The sequence below is a fragment of the Macaca thibetana genome, chromosome 6, assembly GCF_024542745.1.
Source record: "Macaca thibetana thibetana isolate TM-01 chromosome 6, ASM2454274v1, whole genome shotgun sequence".
NCBI classification, from domain to species: domain Eukaryota; kingdom Metazoa; phylum Chordata; class Mammalia; order Primates; family Cercopithecidae; genus Macaca; species Macaca thibetana.
In genome coordinates this window covers 125671872-125696264 of record NC_065583.1, presented here as the reverse complement: position 1 = coordinate 125696264, position 24393 = coordinate 125671872, and the positions used below count along the sequence as shown (strand labels likewise).

The 24393-nt window shown below is 39.0% G+C and overlaps 1 protein-coding gene across 4 annotated transcripts in view; it reads right to left on the bottom strand.

The window, feature by feature from the left end:
* Nucleotides 1–24393, bottom strand: part of ARL15 (ADP ribosylation factor like GTPase 15) — a 443095-nt gene that overhangs the window by 400502 nt on the left and 18200 nt on the right. The window contains exons 2-3 of one of the 4 annotated variants that reach the window (XM_050794109.1): nt 16682–16699; nt 13574–13630 (exon numbers count right to left, since the gene is read on the bottom strand). The exons of 2 other annotated variants lie outside the window; for them this stretch is intronic. In XM_050794109.1, coding sequence (XP_050650066.1) covers nt 13574–13627 — 54 coding nt within the window. In that variant the 5' untranslated portion in view covers nt 13628–13630; nt 16682–16699. One more of the 4 variants, XM_050794108.1, reaches the window with a different exon arrangement.

The following is a 24393-nucleotide window of genomic DNA, read 5'->3' as shown; positions in this document are numbered from 1 at the left end:
AACCATATAACCTTCACTGAGCAAAAAGAAAACAGAACATAAAAGGATTTGAAATGTCAGTATTTAGAAATATAGTCAATTAACCTAAAGAACAAATCATCTTTAAAATAACAAAATTGTGATAGTCTCAAGACATCAGGAAAATGCTTTTATCTTGAAGAGTTAGAAGATGAAATGAACTTACAGGAAAACCATGTGAGATACTAAAACACAACGAGCAGCAGCAATAGAAGATGACCCAAAAAAGCAAGCTTCTTGCCATCACATTACTAACAATAAAATGCACACACACGTGAGAAGCAAAATATAACTGGCTCTATTTTCAGGCAGACAAAAAGTAATTTCCATATATTCCCTGTATCTGTGTTCAAAGATTTTTAGGCAGCAGAATCATCTGAATATGTATTAAATGGTGGATTCCTGTATCCCAACACAGAGCTACAGAATCACTCCCTGGGGATGGAACTGTGTTTTTGTTTTTGTTTGTTTGTTTTGAGATGGGGTCTCGCTCTGTCTCCCAGGCTGGAGTGCAGTGGTGCAATCTTAGCTCACTGCAACCTCTGCCTCCCGGGTTCAAGCGATTCCCCTGCCTCAGCCTCCTGAGTAGCGGGGACTAGCCCACCACCACACCCGGCTAATTTTTTGTATTTTTAGTACAGACGGGGTTTCACACTGTTAGCCAGGATGGTCTCGATCTCCCGACCTCGTGATCTGCCCGCCTCAGCCTCCCAAAGTGCTGGGATTACAGGCATGAGCCACCGCGCCTGGCTGGAGCTGTGTTTTAAAGCAGTGCACCTTGAAATTGATTGTTCCAGCATCCTCTGCACTAATATTCTGAAGCTATATACTTATACTCACTTATCCATTTTTAAGATGACATCTAGTTTGACAAGTTGCATAAGGACATAATTTCCAACCTGTTATAAATATCCAGATTTATAAATAAAACTGTTAATCATTCCCTTACATGGATAAAAAGCTAAGTATCACAGAGATTTGAAAAACATTACTTATTTTTTTTTAAAAAAAGAACAAGCTCCTCTTCAGTCGTCTATCCTTTTTTAATTTTTTCTTGAATTCACACATCATTTCCATACACCAGCAGAACTTCAATCACATATTTTTATGCTTGTAAATCTTTTACTGATCACTCTATCATGCTCCCCCACAAATGAACTGTGTATATAATGGAAATCTTACAACTTACATTTCCTGTGACCATAAGTTTTAAATATTTTTAAATTTTCTCTTATGGACTAAGTTCCTAAAATTATTATTGGTCCACAATTGATATACAATAAATGTTGATAAATCCATTATAGTATAAAAAGTAAAACTTTTCAGTAATACATCTCTTAATGAGATGGGTAGGTTATGTTTTTATTTACATAACATAGAGGATTTTTTTAAAATTTATTTTGAGATGGAGTCTCACACTGTCACCTGGGCTGGAGTGCAGTGGTGCAATCTCGGCTCACTGCAACCTCCACCTCCCAGGTTCAAACGATTCTCCTGCCTCAGCCTCCTGAGTGGCTGGGATTACAGGCGCCCACCACCACGCCCAGCTAATTTTTTGTATTTTTAATAGAGACGGGGTTTTACTGTGTTGGCCAGACTGGTCTCCAACGCCTGACCTCGTGATCCACCTGCCTCGGTCTCCCAAAGTGCTGGGATTACAGGCGTGAGCCACAGCACCCAGCCTGAGGATTATTATTTATCATTAGAATGACATATAGTTCAGCATCAGTTCTATTCCTATTTTTCATATTTTTTAATGTAGATATAAAATATAAGAAACCTGCTCTCATAAATAAAATAGGAATAGAAGTTTAGCGACTGTGAAATCATTCAATTCTTTGGACTTCTTCCTAGTTATGTAACAAAAAATTACATATGAATTATCAATATTTTTAAAGATCAGCTGACAATTTGAGTATATTTTATTTTATCGAAAGCAAAGAACTGAAAATGGTTTGTTATCTGGTAATATTAGAGTCACTCACTTTCTCAACACCAATACCATATTTTGAGTTTTTCCTTTGGCTTATGCCCTGGAGGTTTTTATATCCAAGGCCAATGCACCAAGATTTAGGATGAGAGAGTAGTGCCTTTCTCTCCTAACTGAAAATAGAGTAGTCATGAAAGGGATGGTGATAAAGTAGAATCCACACAAATGAACACTGATTTTCTTAGACTTCTATCACTGCTTACCTACCATAACTTAGAATGCCCATGTATCCCCAGGGGCATGTGTATCCTGGTTTCGACACACTAACTGGGGCTCTGTTCATTCATGCATTCATTCCACAAACATGTATTAAGCACTTGCAACATGCCAGACACTTATCTAGGCACTGGAGATACAGCAGTGAACAAAACAAGAAATCCCCTAACCTCACGGCCCTTCTAAAGGAAGCACACAATCTGTTAGGTCTGTGTTGGGTGCTACAGCCACCTGCCGGAGCCTCCTGTGGCCTGCTGTTCTCTCTACTGCAAAGAACTGTATTCCCACTGTAATACTTAATTTGAAATGCCAATGAGACTGGATTAAGGAATATCTGGAAACCTATAAGGCATTGTTTTGGGATGTGCCTGGGATGGTGTTTCCAGAGGAGACTGGCATGTGAGTCTGAGTGGACTAGGTGGGGAAGATCCACCCTCAATGTGGGCAGGCACCATCCAATCTGGTGGATGGTGGTGAAGACAGTACAGAAACAGGAAAAAGGTGACTGTGTCATTCTATCTCGTCCCCTGCCTTGGACAACAGAACTCCAGGGTCCCAGGCCTTTGGACTCCAAGGTTTACATCAGTGGCTCCCTGGCTTGCCCGGCCTTCAGCCTTGGACTGAAAGTTACAACATTGGCTTTCCTGGTTCTGAGGCCCTGGGGACTTGAACTGAGCCACACTACCAGCATCCCACAGTCTCCAGCTTGCAGATGGCCTGTTGTGGAACTTCTCAGACTCTATAATCACATAAGCTAATTCCCCTAATAAATCCCCTCTTATATATCTAAACAGTGGTACAGTTGTCCCTCAGTATCCATGGGGAATTGGTTCCAAGACCTCCTTCAGATATCAAAATCCACAGATGCTCAAATCTAGATATAAAATGGTATCATATTTGCATATAACCTGTGCACATCCTCCTACATACTTTAAATCATCTCTAGATAACTTAGAGTACCCGATACAATACAAACGCTATGTAAATAGTTACCCTGTTTGGGAAACATTGTTTAGGGAATGACAAGGAAAAATGTCTACACATGTTGGGTACGAATGCAAATTTGTTTTCAAATATTTTCAATGGTGGTTGGTTGAATTCATGGATACAGAATCTACTCACCATATATATATATATATATCCTTTTGATTCTCTCTGGAGAACTCTAATATGTCAACTTAGTCTACAAAGAGCTAGGAAGTGCTTACTACATGCCAGAACCTTAGCTAAACCCAAAAGAATAGAGAGGATGCAGACTGATCCTACACACTATACAATAAGCATAAAGCCTCTCATTCAGATTTACCTTATGCAATATGTTAAGTCACTGTTTAAATAAGTTTAAGTTCTACAAAGCAAAGATCAAATCATCACCAGGGTCAAGCAGATTCTCCTCTGCATATGTAATATTAATCTACTGGCTATGCTTAACATTTATTTATTTATTTATTTATTTATTTATTTATTTATGTATTTTAATTTTTTTTAAGACACAGGGCCTTTCTCTGTTGCTCCGGCTGGAATGCAGTGGTGTAATCATAACTTGCCACAGCCTCAAACTCCTGGGCTCAAGAGATCCTTCTGTCTCAGCTTCCTGAATAGCTAGGACTATAGGTGTGTGCCACCACTCTTGGCTTTTGTTGTTGTTGTGTTGTTGTTGTTGTTAATTTTTTGAAAACCAGGTTTTGTTATGTTCCCCAGGCTGGTCTCAAACTCCTGGCCTTAAGCGATCCTCCTGCCTTGGCTTCCCAAAGTTCTGAGATTACAGGCGTGAGCCAGCGTGCCCAGCCTTAAAGTTTAAAACATAATTTTGTCCCCAAACTATGCATAGGAGTAAACCACATCCTTGGCAGTGACTGCATTCTAGGATAATTTTTAATCATTGACAAAAACAAATTATTCTTCCTATCAAGAAAAAAAGTACTAGTTCAGAGGATAAAACACTAAAGGTTTGTCAAGAAAACAAAGTCAACCATCCATGGAAAGAAAGTGCACAAAAATGTACAATTCCTAGGGTGGAAATTTCCATCAATCAGATATACTCTTGGTGAAAATCAAAGGCCACCAGGTCATTTAAATTGCAAAATTAAAAGTATTTTAAGTTCCTAAGTTAAATAACCCCAAATGTTTCTTATCAAGAAAAAAGCCTCTCCACCTAAACACACAGCTACAATTTATAATTACCAAAAGAAACCTCACAATGGCGCTTTGTAAAGGATGATCCTCACGTAGCTAGTCAATTTCCCACTCCCTCTTCTGTGGTGCCTTTTTAAATTATCATTAGGACATCTACAGTCGGAAGGTAAAAATCAGTTTTTCCTATATGAAGTTAATATAGAATACATAATTAGAACTTATTTTCCACTTGTGGTAATATGCTTGCAATTCGATAGCCACTATTTCATACCATTAATCCCTGAAAGTAAAGGCAGCTAGCAGAGTAAGGAGACCTCTGAGAGTGACACAGAAGAATGCTGGCAGGACCACATGGAAGTGGAACTCTTAAATCTGCCTTCAAAAGTGCAACAGTCTAGCCACAAGAACTACCTAGTATAGAATTAACATTCTAATCCAAATGAGAGGAAAATTCTAAGGTTCCATCTTGATCAAAATATTATGATTATAAAAACATTCCAAAGTTCAGCAAACCATACTAAACTTACATAGTCCCATATCCAAACTCTAAACATGCTATAAAGATACAATAAAAAATAGATTGTGTAGTGAACAAATAAGAGATATAGTAGGTTCTAAATAGGGTACAGTCCATAAATTTGGGGTAAAGCCAGAAATTACCAGCCTCTGAAATTTCGGTTGATTATGAACTTAAAAAATCAACACCAACAATGGGATAAACTGGCACCCTGTGCTCCTGCTGAGATGCACTGAGAAGTATACAATGTCACCTATGGAATATTCCTGTCCAAAATGTTTAATCTTAACCTAATCATGAAGAAACAATTAGACAAATCTAAACTGAAAGAAATTCTGTAAAACAACTGGCCTGGGCCTCTTCAAAAATGTCAAGGAATAAAAGACAAAAAATGTTGAGAAGTTATTCCAGATTAAATTCAATAAATTCATATTGAATACCTACTATCCGGATAACAACAGTGTGTGGTGGCTAAGAATGTATCAAATTCTGCCTCAAAATCCTATCTCTACCAGGTGGAAAAGACATCTAACCACGCCATGTCCTCTCAGTAAAATGAAGATAATATTACAGTACCTTCTTCAAAAGGTTATACCTAGTTCAGTGAGTTTGTCTATAAAAGCCTTAGCACAGACACAGCTTAACCCTTAAGAAGTGCTCGGCAAAGCTCGGCAAATGTCAGTGGTGATCATGACCATGATGATGGTGAAGAGCTACCAGATGCTGGGGGAGGGAAACAGAGAAACTGACTAACATCATCACTGTCCTTACTGTGCTTACAGTGAGACATGAGTTACAGAAAAATGACCAGGCAATTCTAAGACAGTGCAATAGATGTACTTTGGCTGATGAAAGGCTCTAGAGTTCAAAGGAGGCCGTTAGGTCTTTCTAAGCAAGGAATGCTGGCACTGGAATCCAGGTAATGACAGAGAGGCGCGGCAACTAGGGTAGGAGAGATCAAACTTGGGGACTGCTAGGATGATGAGGCAGGGGAGTACTATAGATTGAGTCTAGTTCCTGGCTTGGCAGCTGAATGGGCTGTGGTGCCAGTCACTGAGAAAAAGGAGCCCAGGGCATGAGCAGGTTAAGGGGCAGAAAGAGAGTGGGCTCATGCTGGGTCAGACTCAACCAAAGGGCCACCCAAGGGGACTTGTGCTGGAATAACAAAGGCATGTGGCAGAGAAGCCCTGATCTTGAGAGAAAAGGATACATTCTGCATTCCCCAGAATAAAACACCTAAACCAAACAGATTTTATCTTGTTCTTGCCTGGACTCTAATTTCAAAACATGATAAAGAAAAATACAGCAGTCCTATCAATCTTATGTATTTCACAGTGTAACTATTTTACTGTAAAAATAGAAATTAGGAGGGATATTTGTGGCTCTCGATAGGTGCATTAAACCTAAAATTTTAAATTCCCCTGCTAGAAAGGTGGTATGCTAGCCAGATGTTCTCACTCTACTTGAGAACATTATTTCGCTTACTAAAGGTAAGAAAGAAAACATTTAGGCCAGGCATGGTGGCTCATGCCTGTAATCCCCAGCACTTTGGGAGACCGAGGCGGGTAGATCACAAGGTCAGGAGTTCCAGACCAGCCTGAACAACATGGTGAAACCCGTCTCTACTAACGATACAAAAATCAGCCAGGCATGGTGGTGCACACCTGTAATTCCAGCTACTCAGGAGGCTGAGGCAAGAGAACTGCTTGAACCCAGGAGGCAGGGGTTGCTGTGAGCCCAGATTGCCCCACTGCACTCCAGTCCGGGTGACAGAGCGAGACTCCATTTCAAAAAAAAAAAAAAAAAAAAGACCTTTATAAACTCTCATTTCCTAGGTTATAAAACATATAACCTCTCACTTATACCCACCGAAATAAAACTGCCAGGAACAACTCTAACTATGTGTGTTCATGTGCCTGTGGGCAAAAACACATATACTATATTGATATAAAGAAAACACTAGATTCAATCTTGGCCCATAGAGTCTCAATTATCAATCCAACCAGAAGCTAGATTTGCCACATAACACAAAACCAGTCTTGCTGCCACACTATGTGCTCATTCAGTGTGTGCCTGACAATGGCTACAGGCAACACTGACTCTCTGCCTACACACTGTCTTTGAGGTACACTGCACCGTCTGTTGGCTGAAAATCTCAGATCAAACTGCCTTCGCTCATTTCCTTGTGAAAAAGATGACTGACTGTCCCCAATATCCATTCTATATGCCCCCTTAGCAGTAGAACCCCCAGAGTCTTGGATGCTTACTAGAGTTCACCTTTCCAAGCTTCTTTGGTAGTCGTGTATCATCATATGCCTTAAGTTCTGGCAACTGGGATGTGAGGGGATGTGATGTCTGTGATTTCCAGATCATGCCCACAGAAGGGAATTAGTTGGTCTCCACTTTCTCTTTCCCGCAGAATAAACAAACATACAGGAGTGGTGAACCACCCGCAGCCTGCACATGAGCAGAACCACTGAGGCAATGGAAGAACAACAAGCTAGAAAGAGCCTGAGCTCCTGACTCATGAAGCAAAGAGCTAGATTCCAAAGTGACTCCTGGTTTAAATTTAAAATTTTATATTATTTTATTACTATTTTTAGAGACAAGTTCTTGCTATGTTGCCCAGGCTGGACTTGAACTCCTGGGCTCAGCCTCCTGAGTAGCTGAGACTACTGGCACACACCATCATGCCAGGCCAGCTTGGATTTTTATATGACAAACTTATTCTACTTAAGCTACTATTATTTTGGTCTTTATAAAAACAGCCAAGCCAACATCTTAATTCACTTCCATTCAAATCATTAAAATGTATGATTATGCAGAATTTATGTAATTAAGGTGTGGATCACTTTGTTTTAGAGTTTTTCATTCCTTTATAATGACTGCAGACATCTCAGCATTCCACACAGTTTACAATAAATGCTTATGCTGGAATCTCCAAGGGGCATAATAAACAGGTACAGTTAATACCACTCCCCACCAAATGGTCATATATTAAATCTGCTCTTTAATTTGTTGCTAGAACCAGTATTTGCAGAGTGCAAGACTTCCGATCTATCTGACAAATTTTTAACCTTGGTGTTATATATGATGACAACATTCTACACCCAGCATTAGAACTAGGCTATGCTGGTTTTCTTTTTTCTCTAGGAGAGGACAGATTGTACTAAGTCCTAAGATCGTACTAAGTACAGATCTAAGTACAGATCTGTACTGTACTAAGTACAGATTGTACTAAGACAGATTGTACTAAGAGGAAAGTATACTTTCCTCTTTGATGCTTATGGTAGGCAGAATAATGTCCCCCATAGAGTCAATTACCATCACAACCCCAAGACGTTCATTTCCTAATCCCGGGAAACTGTGAATATGTTATTTTACATGGCAAAAGGAACTTTGCAGATATGATTAAGGATCATGAGATGGGAGATTCTTCTGGATTATTCATGTAGGCCCACCTTCATCACAAGCGTCCTTATAAAGAGGGAGACATGAGTGTCAGAGTCATAGAGGAGATGTGATAATGGAAGCAAAAGTTAGAAGTATGGCATTGCCAGGAGGGGCCATGAGCTGAGGAATGCAGATAGCTGCTAAAAGCTCAAAGGGGCAAAAAAAGGATTCCTCCCGAGAACATCCAGAAAGAACACAGCTCAGCCAACACCTTGATTTTAGCCCAGTGAAACCCACTTCAGCCTTCTGACCTCCAGAATTGTAAGAGAATCTATGTTGTTTTAAGCCACAAAGTTTGTGATAATTTGTTACAACATCCATAGGAAACTAATACAGTGTCCTTACATGTAGCACTGTATATTGTAATAACCCAACGGAATTAGGGTAGGATTTGTCCAGACCTAAAGAGCTAAATGGAAATAAGCAATTTTAATAATATACAATCTTATTAATAATGTTGTTACTAACATTATCAGTAGTAATACTAATAATAACATACAATTGTTTTGTCTTTTTATTGTAATCACAAAGTTAACTCCCCTGCCTCCCTCCCCCAGCAAAAAAGAAGTCACAGAAATTGAATATGAGTAGGTACAAGCAAATCTTGTAACTAGATAAAAAGGATGATTTATACCCACTAGCAAATGACTCTTCATCTCAAGATGAAACTGAATGCCATTTTTACTGTTATTGTTTTGAAGGATGAATGCTTTCTCTGCTAGTAAAACACATTCAATAATTTCTGCAAAGACCAAAGAAGAATTTAAAGAGTTTTTAAAGCTCTTATTGATAACCAAAATCTGTAACCATGCAGGATATTCTCCTGGTATTATTTAGTTCAAACCTCCATCACTTGTTTCAATTTTAGTTCATGCAGCTGTTGGGTACAGAAAACCAGTCACCCTTGTGGCTTTGGTGTGCTTCAAACAGTACCATTCCTGGAGAAGGGCAAGATTCACTGGCCTTAGCTTCATTCATCTGGTCCATTCAATGTTGGCCAAAAGGGTCCACAACCCACAGAAAGGTCACTAGAAGCAAAAATTATCACTGCTCCCTTAACCTGCTTCTTGTCGGCACCAGCTAATTGCCCACCATTGTGCTTCTGCTCCATGATGGTTGTATTATAGCTCCCAACTCAGAGAAGTCTCGGCGAAACACCTTTGGAAAATGCTTACCCTGACATTCCTAAGAGAATTCCAAAGCAATGCCCTTATGCGTCCCTCTGGCCTGGAGCTCATCTATGCCTGACTGTAGACAGTTCACTTCAAGATCACATTCTTAAGCATGGCCTGTTTTCATTGCCAGGATTTCATAAAATCATAGAACCACAATTGTAGTATAAACTCTTGGCCTAAATTTACGTCCCCTCCTTCCTCCTGAACAGAACCAAATGAATGTTGCTTAAGACCCAAAACAGATCCATATAACAGGACTCCTTTTGTTTCAGAAACTAAATTACTTCTTTGTGAAACATCCCTACATTACATTAGGATAATAACACTATCTCCTGTGCTGTAAGTACAGAGTTATCTCCTTGGAGCAGATGCTTGGTTTTAAAGATTGTTTTGTTTGTTTGTTTGTTTGTTTGTTTGTTGCTTTTTATCTGCTTCCCTCTGTCTCAATTTGTTCTGGGCTTTGGAAGCCTTCATATCTCCACCACTGATAATGTCTAAGTTTTTCTACCTATACCTTAAGTTTCCTGCCACATCTTCCTGAGTTAAGGCCCTTTAAATAAGCATCACTGCTTTTCAGGGTCTGGAGAAAGGTCTGTCTACTCCAAACCTCAGTGGGAAAGGTGGACGGCATGCACTGGATATCCTTTGTTGTCTCTGAGTAATGATCTTTATTAAACTTTTTAATGGTAGCATACATTCACCTGTATATCACATGCTTAACCTAGGAAGCTTTCAGTGTCTCTGTCCTATATATGTTCCAATTTGGTCTTGTTCACTTCAGATATGGATTCCTAATATGTAAAATATATTGCTTTTTGCTCCTTAACTTCTAAGTATTTAACTAGCTGCTATTTGGCAATAACATTAAAAGCACCTAGAAAAACAACTCAGCTCAACAATCTAATACTATTTCTCATCCCATAAACCAATCCATAATCTTTTTAGGTTTCCTCTTCTACTTTTTGTTTTACTTATAACTCAGCATTTATTTCCAACAGGAGCTAATAAGAGTTTGTTTTTGTTTTTGTTTTCTGGTTTGTTTATGTTAGCTGTAATTTACAAGAATTTTTTTTTTTCTCCTCCCTGTGTTAATCTGCCAAAACAAAATACCTTAGACTGGGTGGCTTAAACAACAGAAATTTATTTTCTCACAGGTCTAGAATCTGGAAGTCCCAGAGCAGGGTGCCAGCCTGGTCAGTTTCTGTTAAGGGCTCTCTTCCTGGCTTAAAGACGGCCACCTTCCTACGTCCTCACATGGCAGGCAGAGAGAGAGAGAGAAAGAAAGCCCTTTGGTGTCTCCTCTTATAAAAGCGCTAATCCCATCAGGAGGGCCCCATCCTCATGACCTCATCTAAACCTAATTATCTCCCAAAGGCCCCATCCCCAAACATCATCACATTAGGAGTCGGGGCTTCAACATATGAATTTTGTGTGGGACACAATTAAGATTGTCACACTCTCTCCTTTTAGGGCCGATTTTTATCTGCCTTGGAATGAATCCATGACCAGCCTTTCTTCATTAAATAAGCAGGAACAGAGACTGAACACCTGTGAGGTCTCAAGCCCAGGCTCAGTGCTAGGTATTCAAAGAGGCATACATACAATTTCTGATATCAGCAGTTCTAATATTCCCAAGTTCTAGATGGAAATACCTTATTGTGCTGGCTTACTGCGGCAGCCATGGAAATATGCCAGTCAGAGCTCCCTTTCTAGAGAAGCACAACTAACTGACGGCCTCTTGCTGCCACAGCATCAGGTCTACTATGGTATTCATGCAGACATTGTGTTTCTGTTGGGCTGCCAGCCAGCACCCAAGTGTACAGAGGTACTAGAATCACTGCTGTTGTTGCAAAACTCCAGCAACAGGCACCGTTGCTTAGGGAAGCCCTATCCGTCCAGCCAAGACTTCTCAGGAATACATGACATTGTAAAATTCTTCCCCATCCCTCCTTCCTTCCCACTCTTCCTTCACAGATGTCAGACCTACAGCATGGTCTGAAGGCTCTCTCTACCTTTTGTGGTTTCCTCCCTCTTTCCACTTCATGAACATCCCCCTAACTTGGGTGCAAATCCCAACCTGGCACCTGCTTCTCAGAGGATCTGGGAAAACAGACTCAGGAATTAACTTCACATAAAATAACTAAAAAATGTGTTTAGCTTTCAAGCAACCTATTCATCTAACTGGGGACAAATACTCATCTGAGACAGCTAAAACAAAAGGTGATAGGAGACATAAGAAAATCTCCTTTTTCTTATATTCAAACAAAGGCAAAACAGAAAATTATTCTCCCTACAACTTAATATAATTGGACATACAGCTATTGAGCATTTGCCAAGGGCCAGATGTTGTGCAAGGTATTGTAAAGGCTATAAAGACAAACACAAGATAGACTCCCTGCCCTCAAGGAACTTACAAGCTGCACTCCTATCTTTTACTCAGAATTTTTACATCATTCATTTTAAACAAATTCCTTAAGCATTTTGTGCACATATATATATGTTCTTCTGTACAAAGTAGATGAGTAAACAAGATTATTCATGTAAATATTTTTAAGTCCTTACTTAGAAAATAATTTGGTCTTTAAAAGTAAGTGTTACTATATTTCCCATCTACAGTCTCCAAATCCCCTCCCTAGGCCTCTAAAGGGAAAATGTCAAGACATTTTATCACTTAATCTGATTAGAAAAGTCCTTCATGCTCATCTACATAGATACATCTCCAAAATCCCAAGTTAAGAAATGAGCTCAAGGCATTTGGGTCAACTGACACAGGCTGGTGGAAAAAAAAATTAAAAATCCCCAAACATCTTAAAACATTCATTTTTGTTGTTGTATTGTAAAATATCTACATACAAAAAGTATATAAAGCAAATATATAGTTTAAAGAACAACATAAAAAAACACTGTGTGCTCACAATTCAAGTTAAAAACCAAAATATTACTATAACTTTTTTTTTTTTAGACTGAGTTTCGCTCTTGTCGCCCAGGCTGGAGTGCAGTGGTACGATCTTGGCTCACTGCAACCTCCACTTCTTGGGTTCAAGTGATTGTCCTACCTCAGCCTCCCAAGCAGCTGGGATTACAGGTGCACACCACCACGCCCAGCTAATTTTTGTATTTTTGGTAGAGACAGGGTTTCACCATGTTGGCCAGGCTGGTCTCAAACTCTCGACCTCAAGTGATCTGCCCACCTTGGCCTCCCAAAGTGCTGGGATTACAGGCGTGAGCCACCGGGCCTGGCCCACTATAACTTTTAAAGCACTTTTTCTTCCCTCCACTGCTTTAGAACAGTTTCTCAACCTCATGCTATTGACATTTTGGGCAGATAATTCTTAACCAGAACATTTTGGATGCTTAGCAACACCCCTGGCCTCAACCCACAAGATGACAGTAGTATACCACCACCATCACCACCAGCTGTGACAACCAAAAATGTCTCCATATATCCCCCTGGAGGGCAAAGTCACCCTTTGTTGAGAACTACCACCCTAGAGGTAATCATAATCTGAATTTTTGCTTTTATTTATAGTTTATCAACATATGTAACCCTAAAACAATGTGTCGCTTAGTTCTACTGCATTTGAACTTCATAGAAATGAAATTGTACTCCATGTGTTTTCCCGTGACTTGTTTCTTACATTCAACATTGTTTGTGAGATACATCCACAGTGTGTTATTACAAGCTGTAATTCATACAGTCATTTTTTCATATATTTTTGCTGCTGTATTGTAATCCGTGACTCCATATTATTTAATCCAATCTATTATTGATGGACATTCATATTACATCTAACATTTTGCTTTTATGAATATTTCTACTAGGAACCTTTCCTACACAGGTCTTCTGGTAATTACACAACAATTTCTCTGAGCTATATACATAGGAGTAGAATTGCTCAGTCACAAGATATGCTCATGTTCAGCTTTATTACTTTCCAAAGTGGTTGTATAAATTTATACCCCCATCAGCAGCAGAGGGTAATTGCCATCACTCCACATGATTTCCAACACTAGGGTCTTCACTTATTTTTCACAACATTTGGTACCACAAAAATATACATTGCTTACCGTGTAAATCCCAACTCTACAAACAGCAAATGAGATCTGGATACATTCAGACATTTTCTATAAGATTAAAATAAGAATAAGAGATTACAACAAAATGTTTGTACCAAAGAACTGTCTTCATTCCCCTTGCTCTTGTTTCCCTCTTTAAAGAAAATCTGCTATATTCCAACATCTGTTTTATGAGCAAGTGGCTGAATTTCTTCCGTCTGTTTTCTAGGCTAACTCAAATAAGACAGGGATAATAAAGTCTGGGGCATGTGGCTTTATCTTGGGACTATAAGGCAGATACTTTGACCTCTAATACAAGAGCATCATTTAAGGAGTGTAACTTACTGTAACGGTTTCATTTCATTTCTTTCAAATCTGGCTCTAATATCCCATTTTAATGATAAATATTTGGCTGCTATAAGTAGCTTTTTAAGCACTTCTTTTTCAGTTCAATTCTTATTAGATCATAAATGTCTACAATCATTATAATAGAAAAAAAAACTCTGTAAAAAGGAAACACTCATAGTTAAATGCTGAAAGTTATGAATGGGCTAAATTTTGACAGAAGACTGAGGTCCTTGGTCTCAGAATATCAATGGCAGTACTCAACTTAGAATTCACAACTTCTAACTCCAAAATCAAATTCAGATTCCTAAAACACATGCCCACACACAAAACCATGCATACCAAACATGACTACTGGTTTCTTTTCCTTTCTTTAGAAAAAGTTATTTTCCCCAACTGAGAGAAATATTTTTAGCACATTAAATTAGTATGTAGTCAAAATAACCCTAACTTTATACAGTCGAACACTGTTATTATGGTTTATTGTTGACAAGTTAAAGCTTCTCCCTAAAGTTTATAATGTCATAAATCTCAGCAATCATGGTTTTATCCATTGTGGCAAGGAGGCAGAGATACAGGATCCTTGGCTTTCTGTGGGAGCCAAAAGACTTCCAAAGATGCAGTCCTTGAGGAAGACCAACAAGTCGCATCAGACCCATTCTGCCAAAGGCTCTTGCCTCTTCAGACAATATCCACAAGAAACTGAACTCTGTATAATTGAAGGAATTTGATAAAGAAAAGATTGGAAAGCCAAAGGCTATATACATGGATATTAAAAATAAAAATTAAGCAATGGAAAATCAAACTAAAAAGACAATCTGTTACCTGAAGCACTTAAACTCAATCTAAACCTTCAAATAATTCCAAACATTCAATGGTGCTATTGTTAAACAAATAGCTGATGATTTCATACTAGGGATCATGATCACATCTATTATGAAGTTACTACTATCATGACTGTAACACTATTGGTTTTATTTTGAATGAAATACACTACTGAAAACAAACCAAGGCCATGTCCTGGCATCCTCAGAGCCCAAGACTAAGAACGCTCATTACCTTGTCCAAGATCATTCTTCCCACCTACCTTTGGAAATTACCCCAAATTGTACCTTTTAACATAATAGTGAATGACTGAACAACTCTGAGTAAGCTGGAAAAGTTATTTTCCCCAACTGAAAGATTACTGTCGTATTTTATGCCACCTGGAATAAAAGATTTACCAGCTTTTCTTGGAGTTAAGTGTTGTTCTGTGACTAAGTTCTTCAAAATGAGATGTAACTGAAAGATGCTTATAGGGAACTGACTCTGAGAAGGGCCCCTTTTTGCTCTTCTGCCTTTCCTACTTCTTTTCCAGGCTGTAACAGAGACTTAATGTAGCTCCAGTGACAATCTTGGATTGTGAGGGCACAATGAGAACAGTGGACACATGAAGTAGAGCATACAGATAAGAGAACCCAAAGATGCAAATGACCGTGGAGTTGCCATTCCCTCCTCTTCCAGACTTTGTACATGAAATAGATATCAACCTGTAACTTTTTGTTTCCTGAGACAGGGTCTCACTTGGTTGCCCAGGCTGGAGTACAGTGGTACAATCTGGACTCACTGTACCCTCAACATTCTGGGCTCAAGTGATCCTCCCACCTGAGCCTCCCAAGTAGCTGGGATTACAGGCTCATGCCACTGTGCCCAGTTAATATTTTAATTTTTTGTAGAGACAGGGTTTTGCCATCTTTCCCAGGCTGGTCTCGAACTCCTGGGCTCAAGTGATCCACCTGCCTCGGCCTCCCAAAATGCTGGGATTATAGGCATGAGCACCGCGCTCAGCCCTCTAACTTATTTAAAAATTGTTGTGTGTCTCTCACGGCCTAATCTAATCCTATGCAGTAGAGAGCAACATTTGTTTTTAAAAAGTAGGTATCCCCATTGCCATATGAAAGGGCTCTAGCACCTATCATGAGAGAATAACTCTTCTCATGAGCTTTATCTTTTAAAGAGGGAGAAATATTTACTCTTCAGTTACTAAAAACCTACTTTCCACTCCTTCTCATATTCTCAAAAAGTACAAGTATTGTTGTTGAGATTGCTAAAATTATTACCCTGAAAACCCTCAATTTATTTTGTGTAACTTTTTTTCTGACTAACCATATTACCTCATTCTCTCTAACCTCTAATCCTTACAAATACTGCCTTATCCTTGAACATCCAACCTCAGGCCAGGTGGCATGTCTATTGCGCCAGCTTGTAAATTCATTCTAACAATAATGTTCTCAACAACGGCCTCTTCCCTCTAATTACTAGGAGTCGGATACATAGAGATATTTAAAAACATAACCAAACTTCCTTTGATCACAGTATATAAACTGGTAATAAATTTTAAATAATTATATTATTTCCCTGTATAGATGCTGTATTTGCAAGAAACTATTTTAACTGTAAACCCATGAGACATAAGGCATAACTTGGAATGAAGGATAAGTAGTTAACTATTCCCAATAAAAGAATGACTTTCTATCCCAGATAAACTCTGGCCCAGTAGCCTCTACAGTGATATTCACAAATCTACATCTAGTCTTGCCTGAGGAAGAAGTAAAGAATATTATTTCAAAAACAAATCTCATCTTCTTTGCTGCCTCATGTAATAAAATAGCAAAAAAGATGTCAAAAACAAGACAGATTGGTTACAATCTGTTTAAGAGAGGTCTATAGAAAAAGAATGCCTAAGACAGAAAAAAGAAAAAGAACACTAAATTTGAAATTAATGTGATTACTTACAGTTTATTGTTGTTTCCCCTAAGAAATTTCAAAGGTAAGCATGAAAATAAAGGAGAAAACAAAACTTCAACAAGATGGCAGAAAATGAATGTTATTTACTATGCAGTCCAAAAAAATGATATCAAGGTATAATTTGAGTTCCATCAGAGGGTTAAAAACACAATTTTCTTTTAGAGAGCTATTTTTTATACTCAATATAGTTGACAGTTCTAATTTTGATGTCCTGTGCAATCCCTCATCCTGATGCAAAGCAAGATGACAGTTATATTATCTTCTCCTCTATAATTCTGCTTGATGAAAATTAAAAAGTTAAGACAGCCAAGCCAATTCTTCAGAGTCCTGCAAGTAGTATGTTAAAACTGGTAAAACAAGAAAGGGCATAGGGGAGCAGTAAAACCCCTTCGAATGAGGCCCTAGCTTGGATCATCTATTTCCAAACGAGGTTATCAAAGATCCAGCATTTCCTCTCAATAGCAGACAAATGGGCTGAAGGCAAAGATGCAATAAATGGGGAATACAGAGAGTGATGACCCATTCCAAGGTACATGGGAACGCTAAAGTGCCGCGTGGGTGGAATCCTCTCCGAGTAAAGGTCATGTCTGTCAATTATGCTTTAGTCACTCCTCCAGATTGGAAATAAACACTTGGAAATGCCACCTACTTCAGAACTGGCATCTCCTTCTGTTAATATCGTCACTGAAAACATTAACAGGGCATTATTTAACAACTCCCTTAGTATACTCGAAAGTAATTTTCCCCAAATGGGAAAAAAGTAATTTTTTTTTAACTAATTACAAAATAAAATGAGGATTTGTTTACAAAATGTAGAGCATTTTGCTCCTCAGCATATATTTTATAGCTTTTTCAAATTAGGAAAAAGGATGATGATAATCTACCCAAAGAGAAACATTTGCAATCTAAAGGAAAGCTAAAGCTTCTCAACATTTTCTAAAAATGTTCTCAGTGGTAACAGTGCCAACAGCATCCCAAGAGCATCTATACTTCCAAGCAATCCACAAATGTCCATGCATGGAATATGTAAGAGTTCAACCAGTATTCAAAAAGGAATCATTCCTCTCCCTATTAAAAAATAACAATCATCATCATTAGAACATGATCTCTTTGTGAAATTCAATCACAAAGATTTGAAAAGCCATCTAGCAGAAATAACCTGAGATTTGAAAAGTCATCTAGCAAAAATAACCAAATGAAAGCATAAATCATCATATCTGAAGTTATAGATTTCATCCAGCAAAATGTTAGCCCATCTTCTACAAAACATCACTGAAAAATCATATGTAATATCCAGGCAGATTTTGGCTGAAATGCTGAAGGTAAGAATAGTTCTCGTTCTGAAAATTCTGATTCAAAAGTATGGAGGGAGAGAAATCCCCTTCTAACTTATCAGAGTAAAATAATGAGTACCACTTACCTTAGAGAATTTATTCCTTCACTTTTGACCAGGCACTGGGAATTTTAAAACTCAGTCCAAAGAAAGAAAACGAAAAAAAAAAATTGCAGGGCTTTTTTTTTTTTTTTATAAGACAGGGTCTCACTGTGTCACCCAAGCTGGAGTGCAGTGGTACAATCTTGGCTTGCTGCTGCCTGGACCTCCTGTACTCAAGCAGTCCTCCCACCTCAGCCTCCCAAATAGCTAGGATTACAGGTGCATGCCACCATACCCAGCTAATTTTTTTTGTAGAGATGAGTTCTCACTACGTTGGCCAGGCTGGTCTCAAACTCCTGGGTTCCAGCGATTCTCCCACCTCGGCCTCCCAAAGTGCTGGGATTGCAGGAATGAGCCACTGTACCTGGCCCAGAGCATCCTTAATGTGGCAAGCACTTCTAGGTAAGTGTTAAGTATACAAAGATAAAGAAGACCAAACCCTAGCATCAGTGATCTTCCAGTTCAGGAGAAAGCAGTAATTAAACATACCTGTGCCCGACAAGTGCAAGGTAAATGTGTTCAGCACAATCAGGGGTATGCACAATGGGCTTTAGGCAAACAGAGTAGAGGCATCGAACTCATTCTTAGAGGCATGTCAGGAAAGACTTGGAAGCATCTCCTGAATTTTGAGTCTCAAAAGATTGAGAGTTATCCAAGTTCAAAGGAGCAAAGAAGAAAACAGCATTCCAGATAAAAGTGAAAGCAAGAAACATCCCATAATGTGCAAGCACCTGAGGGTTGCTAATGCATGCCCTAGACACCTTCCTAGTCTTTGCAAATAATTGCTTCTCGGTCCGATATCAATTATTGATAACTATTAACTGACAATCTACATACTACTTAAAATGTATTCATATCAATATACAAAACATCCTCATTTTAAGATTTATCTCTAACTCCCTGCCAAAGGAATTTCCATTTGTCAGGGACTTAGCATGGTCACATTATAGAGTCTGTTTTGCCTCCCCACCCTTTTAGATGCAAAGGCCCACAAGCAAGATGCCACAGCTGACTGAACTAGCAGGCAGTTTAGCCTTAGTAGCTGACCAACAACCATGGTGTGGCCTAGCAGGAAGGGCCAGGCTAACCTAATCATATTCTCTTTCTCCTAAATTTGAGTTGAAAAATACTGAAAAGATGAAGCAGTTCATAGTGCAAAATAAAACTGAGGGAATACAAAAACAAAGCTATTAAATAACTTCATAACCATGAAGAATCACGGCAATCTAAATTTACAAAGCCACGAGTATGAAAAAAAAGAAACCATACGAAAAAGAAAAGCTATGCAAAGCAGAGGAGAATAACAACCCTGCTAATAACCCCAAGAGAAGTAGACCCAGAGAGAAATCGGTATGTGAAGAATGACTGAGTGTAGTTGCAGACAAGTCTGTTTCTTAGTTAAAAAATTATATTCCTCAGTTTCCTTTGCAGCTAGGAATGGCGGTATGATCAAATTCTAGTAAATGAGATATAATCAGTAAGTCTTACAAGTCTTCCAGGAAGGAAGCACACTCTTCTTCTGCCCTTTCTCCATCCAGCTATCTGGAATGCAGAAGTGATGGCAGGAGCTCTGGCACTAATTTTGGACCATAAGCTTAAAGTCTACACGCTTCTTGGGGCCCTAGTGATTTCTGGACTTACTTGCCTGAGCAAAAAATGAAATTGTCAAAGCCACTATATTCCAACCAATTCCAGTCCTAATTGATACAGTGGTTGAGAGAATGTGACAGAACCACAATTTGAACTCAAGTCTTTTGGACTTGGGGGCCAAACTTAATCATCATGAGCAAGTGCTACCAAATAAAGTCAAACAAACTGAGTAAAGCAGGTTTACAGTTTACATATATTTTATGATTCAATAAATCATAAAAGTCTGACTGCCAAAGGCCAATAAAAAAGAAAAACATGCTGATGCAGTGTCACTCACCTACCACAAATAACACTTTGGACAAGCCTCTTTGACTCTGTAGCCTACCTGGACATATAAGGTTTTTCCCCGAACACAAGTACCTACAATAAGGTATATGGGCAATAAAAAATGAATATAGGCACCAGCTTCTCATGGATGGCAGAAACCTATCAAATTCAGATTTATAATGAGTAGAGGAGATTTTCAAGAGCACACAGGATTCTGGAAAGCCTGCAGCACATTTTGTATGGAAGTCAGAGGCCTTTCTCATTAACTTAAAGCAAAAGAATTTTCCATACATCATTAACAACTAGAAGAACTCAGCCTGGGCATTGTAACTCCCTAAACCACTGATGCCCCAGTGTGGCAAGTGTAGCATAGATCGGCAATTCCTTTGAAAGGCTCAAGGATTTTAGATGCCCAAGCTGAAGCACCAATGAACTTGGTATTAATTCTCTTCATTAATTAAACAATTTCATATTTGCATTGACCACCTACTTTGTGCCCAGCCATGTCCTATCCTGGGGACTGAACAGTGAGCAAAGTCCCTGCTTTTATGGAGCCTACACTCCAGTGGTAGTAGCACACAAAACAACAAATAAAATCAACTTAGATGGTGACAAGTTCTATGAAGAAAAAAATAATAATAATAAGAGAATGTGCAGGAGAGGGTGGATTTCAGGCACTGCTATTTTTAAGAGCAGATGTGGTCATTCTAACAATATTATAGACAATAAAAGAGATGCCAAAAAAGCTTTCAACAGCTTTGCTTCCCAAACCCCTTGCGTAGGCAAACACAGTATTCTACCATAAAAGGTCACAGCATTAGACACTCAATTCAATAATCCACAAATATTTATTGAGAAGCAGTTCTGGGAGACATTAAGAGCAAATCTAACAGCTTTGGGTGTTAGACTCTCTGGAATCAAATCCCATCCATACAACTTACTATTTGTAGGAGCTTGGGCAAGTTGCTTAACCTCTGTGTATCTTAATTTGTCATTTGTAAAGTAAGGATCACAGTAGTACCTATTTCATTGGGTACTAAGAGGATTCAATGAGTTATAAAAGGAAACACAGTGAGCTCCAGATTTGTATTTTGTTTTATGTACTTTGTAATTGACACATAATATATATTTTAATTGAATATCTACTATGTTCCAGGCACACAACTTCCTCTAAGCATTCGCATAAAGGGGCTCCAGACACCAGGAAGCCCCAGGGGCTGCACTCTGCCATGAGCTTCTACAGATGCCTTGCATTCAGGCCTTGTCTGTACTCTTGGTGTCTCCACCTGCTGTCACCTGCATTACCAGGACTAACTCCTGCAACTTCTTACTGCAAATACTGTAACCCAGAATGGTAACTCTGAGATTCCTTAAAGGAGTAAACATTACAAATCCAAGTTTCTCTCTTACCACTCTGTCTCAACAGAGCCAGCAACTGAAGCAAAACAATAAACAACATCCATTTTTAGCCAGGCCTCACAATATTGTCCAGATTGGCAATGCACGATGTTTAAACTGACAAAGTTTTAGTCTACATTATATAAAATTATATTAACTACCACTCAACATTTTTTTTTTTTTTTTTTTTTTTTTTGAGATAGAGTCTTGCTCTGTCACGAGGCTGGAGTGCAGTGGCGTGATCTCGGCTCATTGCAACCTCCGCCCACCTCCCGGGTTCAAGCGATTCTCCTGCCTCAGCCTCCCGAGTAGCTGGGATTACAGGTGAGTACCACCACATCCAGCTAATTTTTCTATTTTTAGTAGAGATGGGGTTTCACCATGTTGGCCAGAATGGTCTCAATATCCTGATCTCATGATCCGCCCTCCTTGGCCTCCCAAAGTGCTGGGATTACAGGCATGAGCCACTGTGTCCGGCCTCACTCAACATTTTAATATTCAATAATATTTAATATTTTTAATGCTATTATAATGATAGGTATCTACTTTGCCATGCATTGTCCATTAGGCACTTAGGAGCAAAATTAATTAGAATCATAAGGAAAATTACATTTATTCAATTATCGAGTATGAATTCATCTTCCATTCCCTATGTCCCATTCCTTTTTAATATAATTAAATGAACACAACTTTTCAGCACTGTCCTTCTACTAAAACCTTAGAAATCATTGTTTAAGAATTCTTCCATTGATTTATCTTTTTAAGTCACATCTTTGGGCATGATACCTACATTGTCAAATCTATATTTAAAGTCCTCAAAATATTCAAATGGCCAAGTCCTTTTACTGAATCAGTACATCTATATTAACTCACAAAAATTATTGTACTGCCAAGAAAAGGCTGACTACAGGAGAATGTGTACTCATTTAAACAACCATTTAAAGGTTCCAAAAGATTTCTATTTGCTTATTAATTAGACAATCTCAACTTTTCCTCTTGTTTTTCTGACTGTGGAGGGAAAAGAAAGGTAAGCTTTGAGGTTAGACAAACCTGAGTTTGAACCATTCAAGAAGTCACTTTAGAAAACTCATCCATCCAAGGACAGATAGTCCTTGGTTTCCATGGGGGATTGGCTCCAGGACCCTCTGCAGATACTAAAATCTGTGGATGCTCAAGTTCCTATATAAAATGCTGTAATATTTGCATATAACCTACACATATCCTAATACAATGACAAAGTTGTGTAATTATTAGACTGTATTTTTTACTTTGTATTATTTTTTACATTTTTTTGTTCAAATATTTACAATTTGCAGTTCATTGAATCTGCAGATCTAGAACCTGCAGATACAGAGGGTTCACTATAATAATACTAAAGCTGCTAACTCTATTGAATTAAATAAGCAAGCATCAGGTGCTTAGCAGAGGGAAGATAATTTCTCACACCTAGTGAATCCAAAGCCAAGCCACCCACATCTACTACTGGAATGTGGATGAGTCTCCTGAACAGGCCCCACTAGTTCCCATCCGATCCCTGTATAATCCATCCTCCACTCAACAGCCAGAGCAAGTTTTCAACATGTAAATCTGGTGTTATCACCTCCTGCTTAATCTCATAGTTTAAGAGCAATCTTAACAGAAACCCAACTCCCAGTCACAACCGCCAGGCCCTACGGAATCTTAACTGGGCTCCCCTGGGGCTTGGGTTCAGAGCCAATTTCATTGAGCCCTCTTAGTATCTGATACCCCAACCTCTGAGATTCCTATGAGCAGCTATACCACTGTCTCATACTTGCTGAAGGCAAATAGCCCCAGTCAATACGCTCAGGGAACTACCTGGCGTTTTCTGTAAGTCCCAGGGATCCCTGTGCCCAACTCAGGTGGTAGTATCTACCTACTTTTGTCCCCAGGGACCCACCCTATTTCCCTTTTGTTTTTCAAGGGATTCCACTTTTTCCTAAGTCTTGTAGATTTTCTCCTTACCGCTGTCCCTAAAGCCTGGCTGCCAAGTGGCACAAGCCCTCCCTCCCTTCCTTGCTGTTATGTTCTTGCTTCTCCAAAGGTGTGCACATGGCCCTTCTTTATGAATGGGTTTTAGTGCTAAGGACTAAAAGGAACAGATATGTGGAGGGTGATATAAAAATCTAACAACTAAAGGCAGTATAGTCATTGCCTATGTTTCTGACGTGTCGTGTGGATAAACAAGCCACTGAAACACCTGCCCTCCACCTGTTATCAGCAAGCGGATCTCTCCAAAGCCCTCCCTTCACTCTCAAACCAGAAGGTTGAATCACAACCCATGAACCAGGTGAGCTATAGCCCCTTGTAAGTCCACTCCTTTCAGATGAGCAGTTTGCATTTCTGAGGGCAGAGTTTCTATTCAAGCATTTCATTAACATGGTGAATAATGTCTAGTAACTATACCTATAGAAATCGAGTAGAATCACACACAATTCAATTTAAAAGGACAGCCTTATCTTAGAAGTCACAAGAGAAGCAAAAAAAAGGCATTTACTAAGGTTCTACTACGCACTAGATATTTTTATACTGTCATCTCACTCAGCGCTCACAATTAGAGCAATGTAGGTATTTCCAGACCTGTCTGTCACATGAAAAAAAACTAAAGGATACTAGCCTGAGGCTAGTAAGTGGCAGAACGTAGACTACTGCCTAGGTCTAATTCTAAGCCAGTCCTTTTCCAACTCTGCAACCCCACACGGTGTTGCAAAGAGACAGTTGGATATTCAAGAAATACTTTTAAGTAGAAATCGAATTTTAATCAGAGACTGAAATGAGAAACAACATATTCAAACGTACTGTATATAAAATTTTAACACACTGGAAACCACCCACGCATAATTCATGCCGCCAGAGTAACTTGGAGTGGGGGGGAGAGATCAAGCCTCATGATAAAACCTATGTTCTGCCTTCTGACTGAAGATCAGCTCAG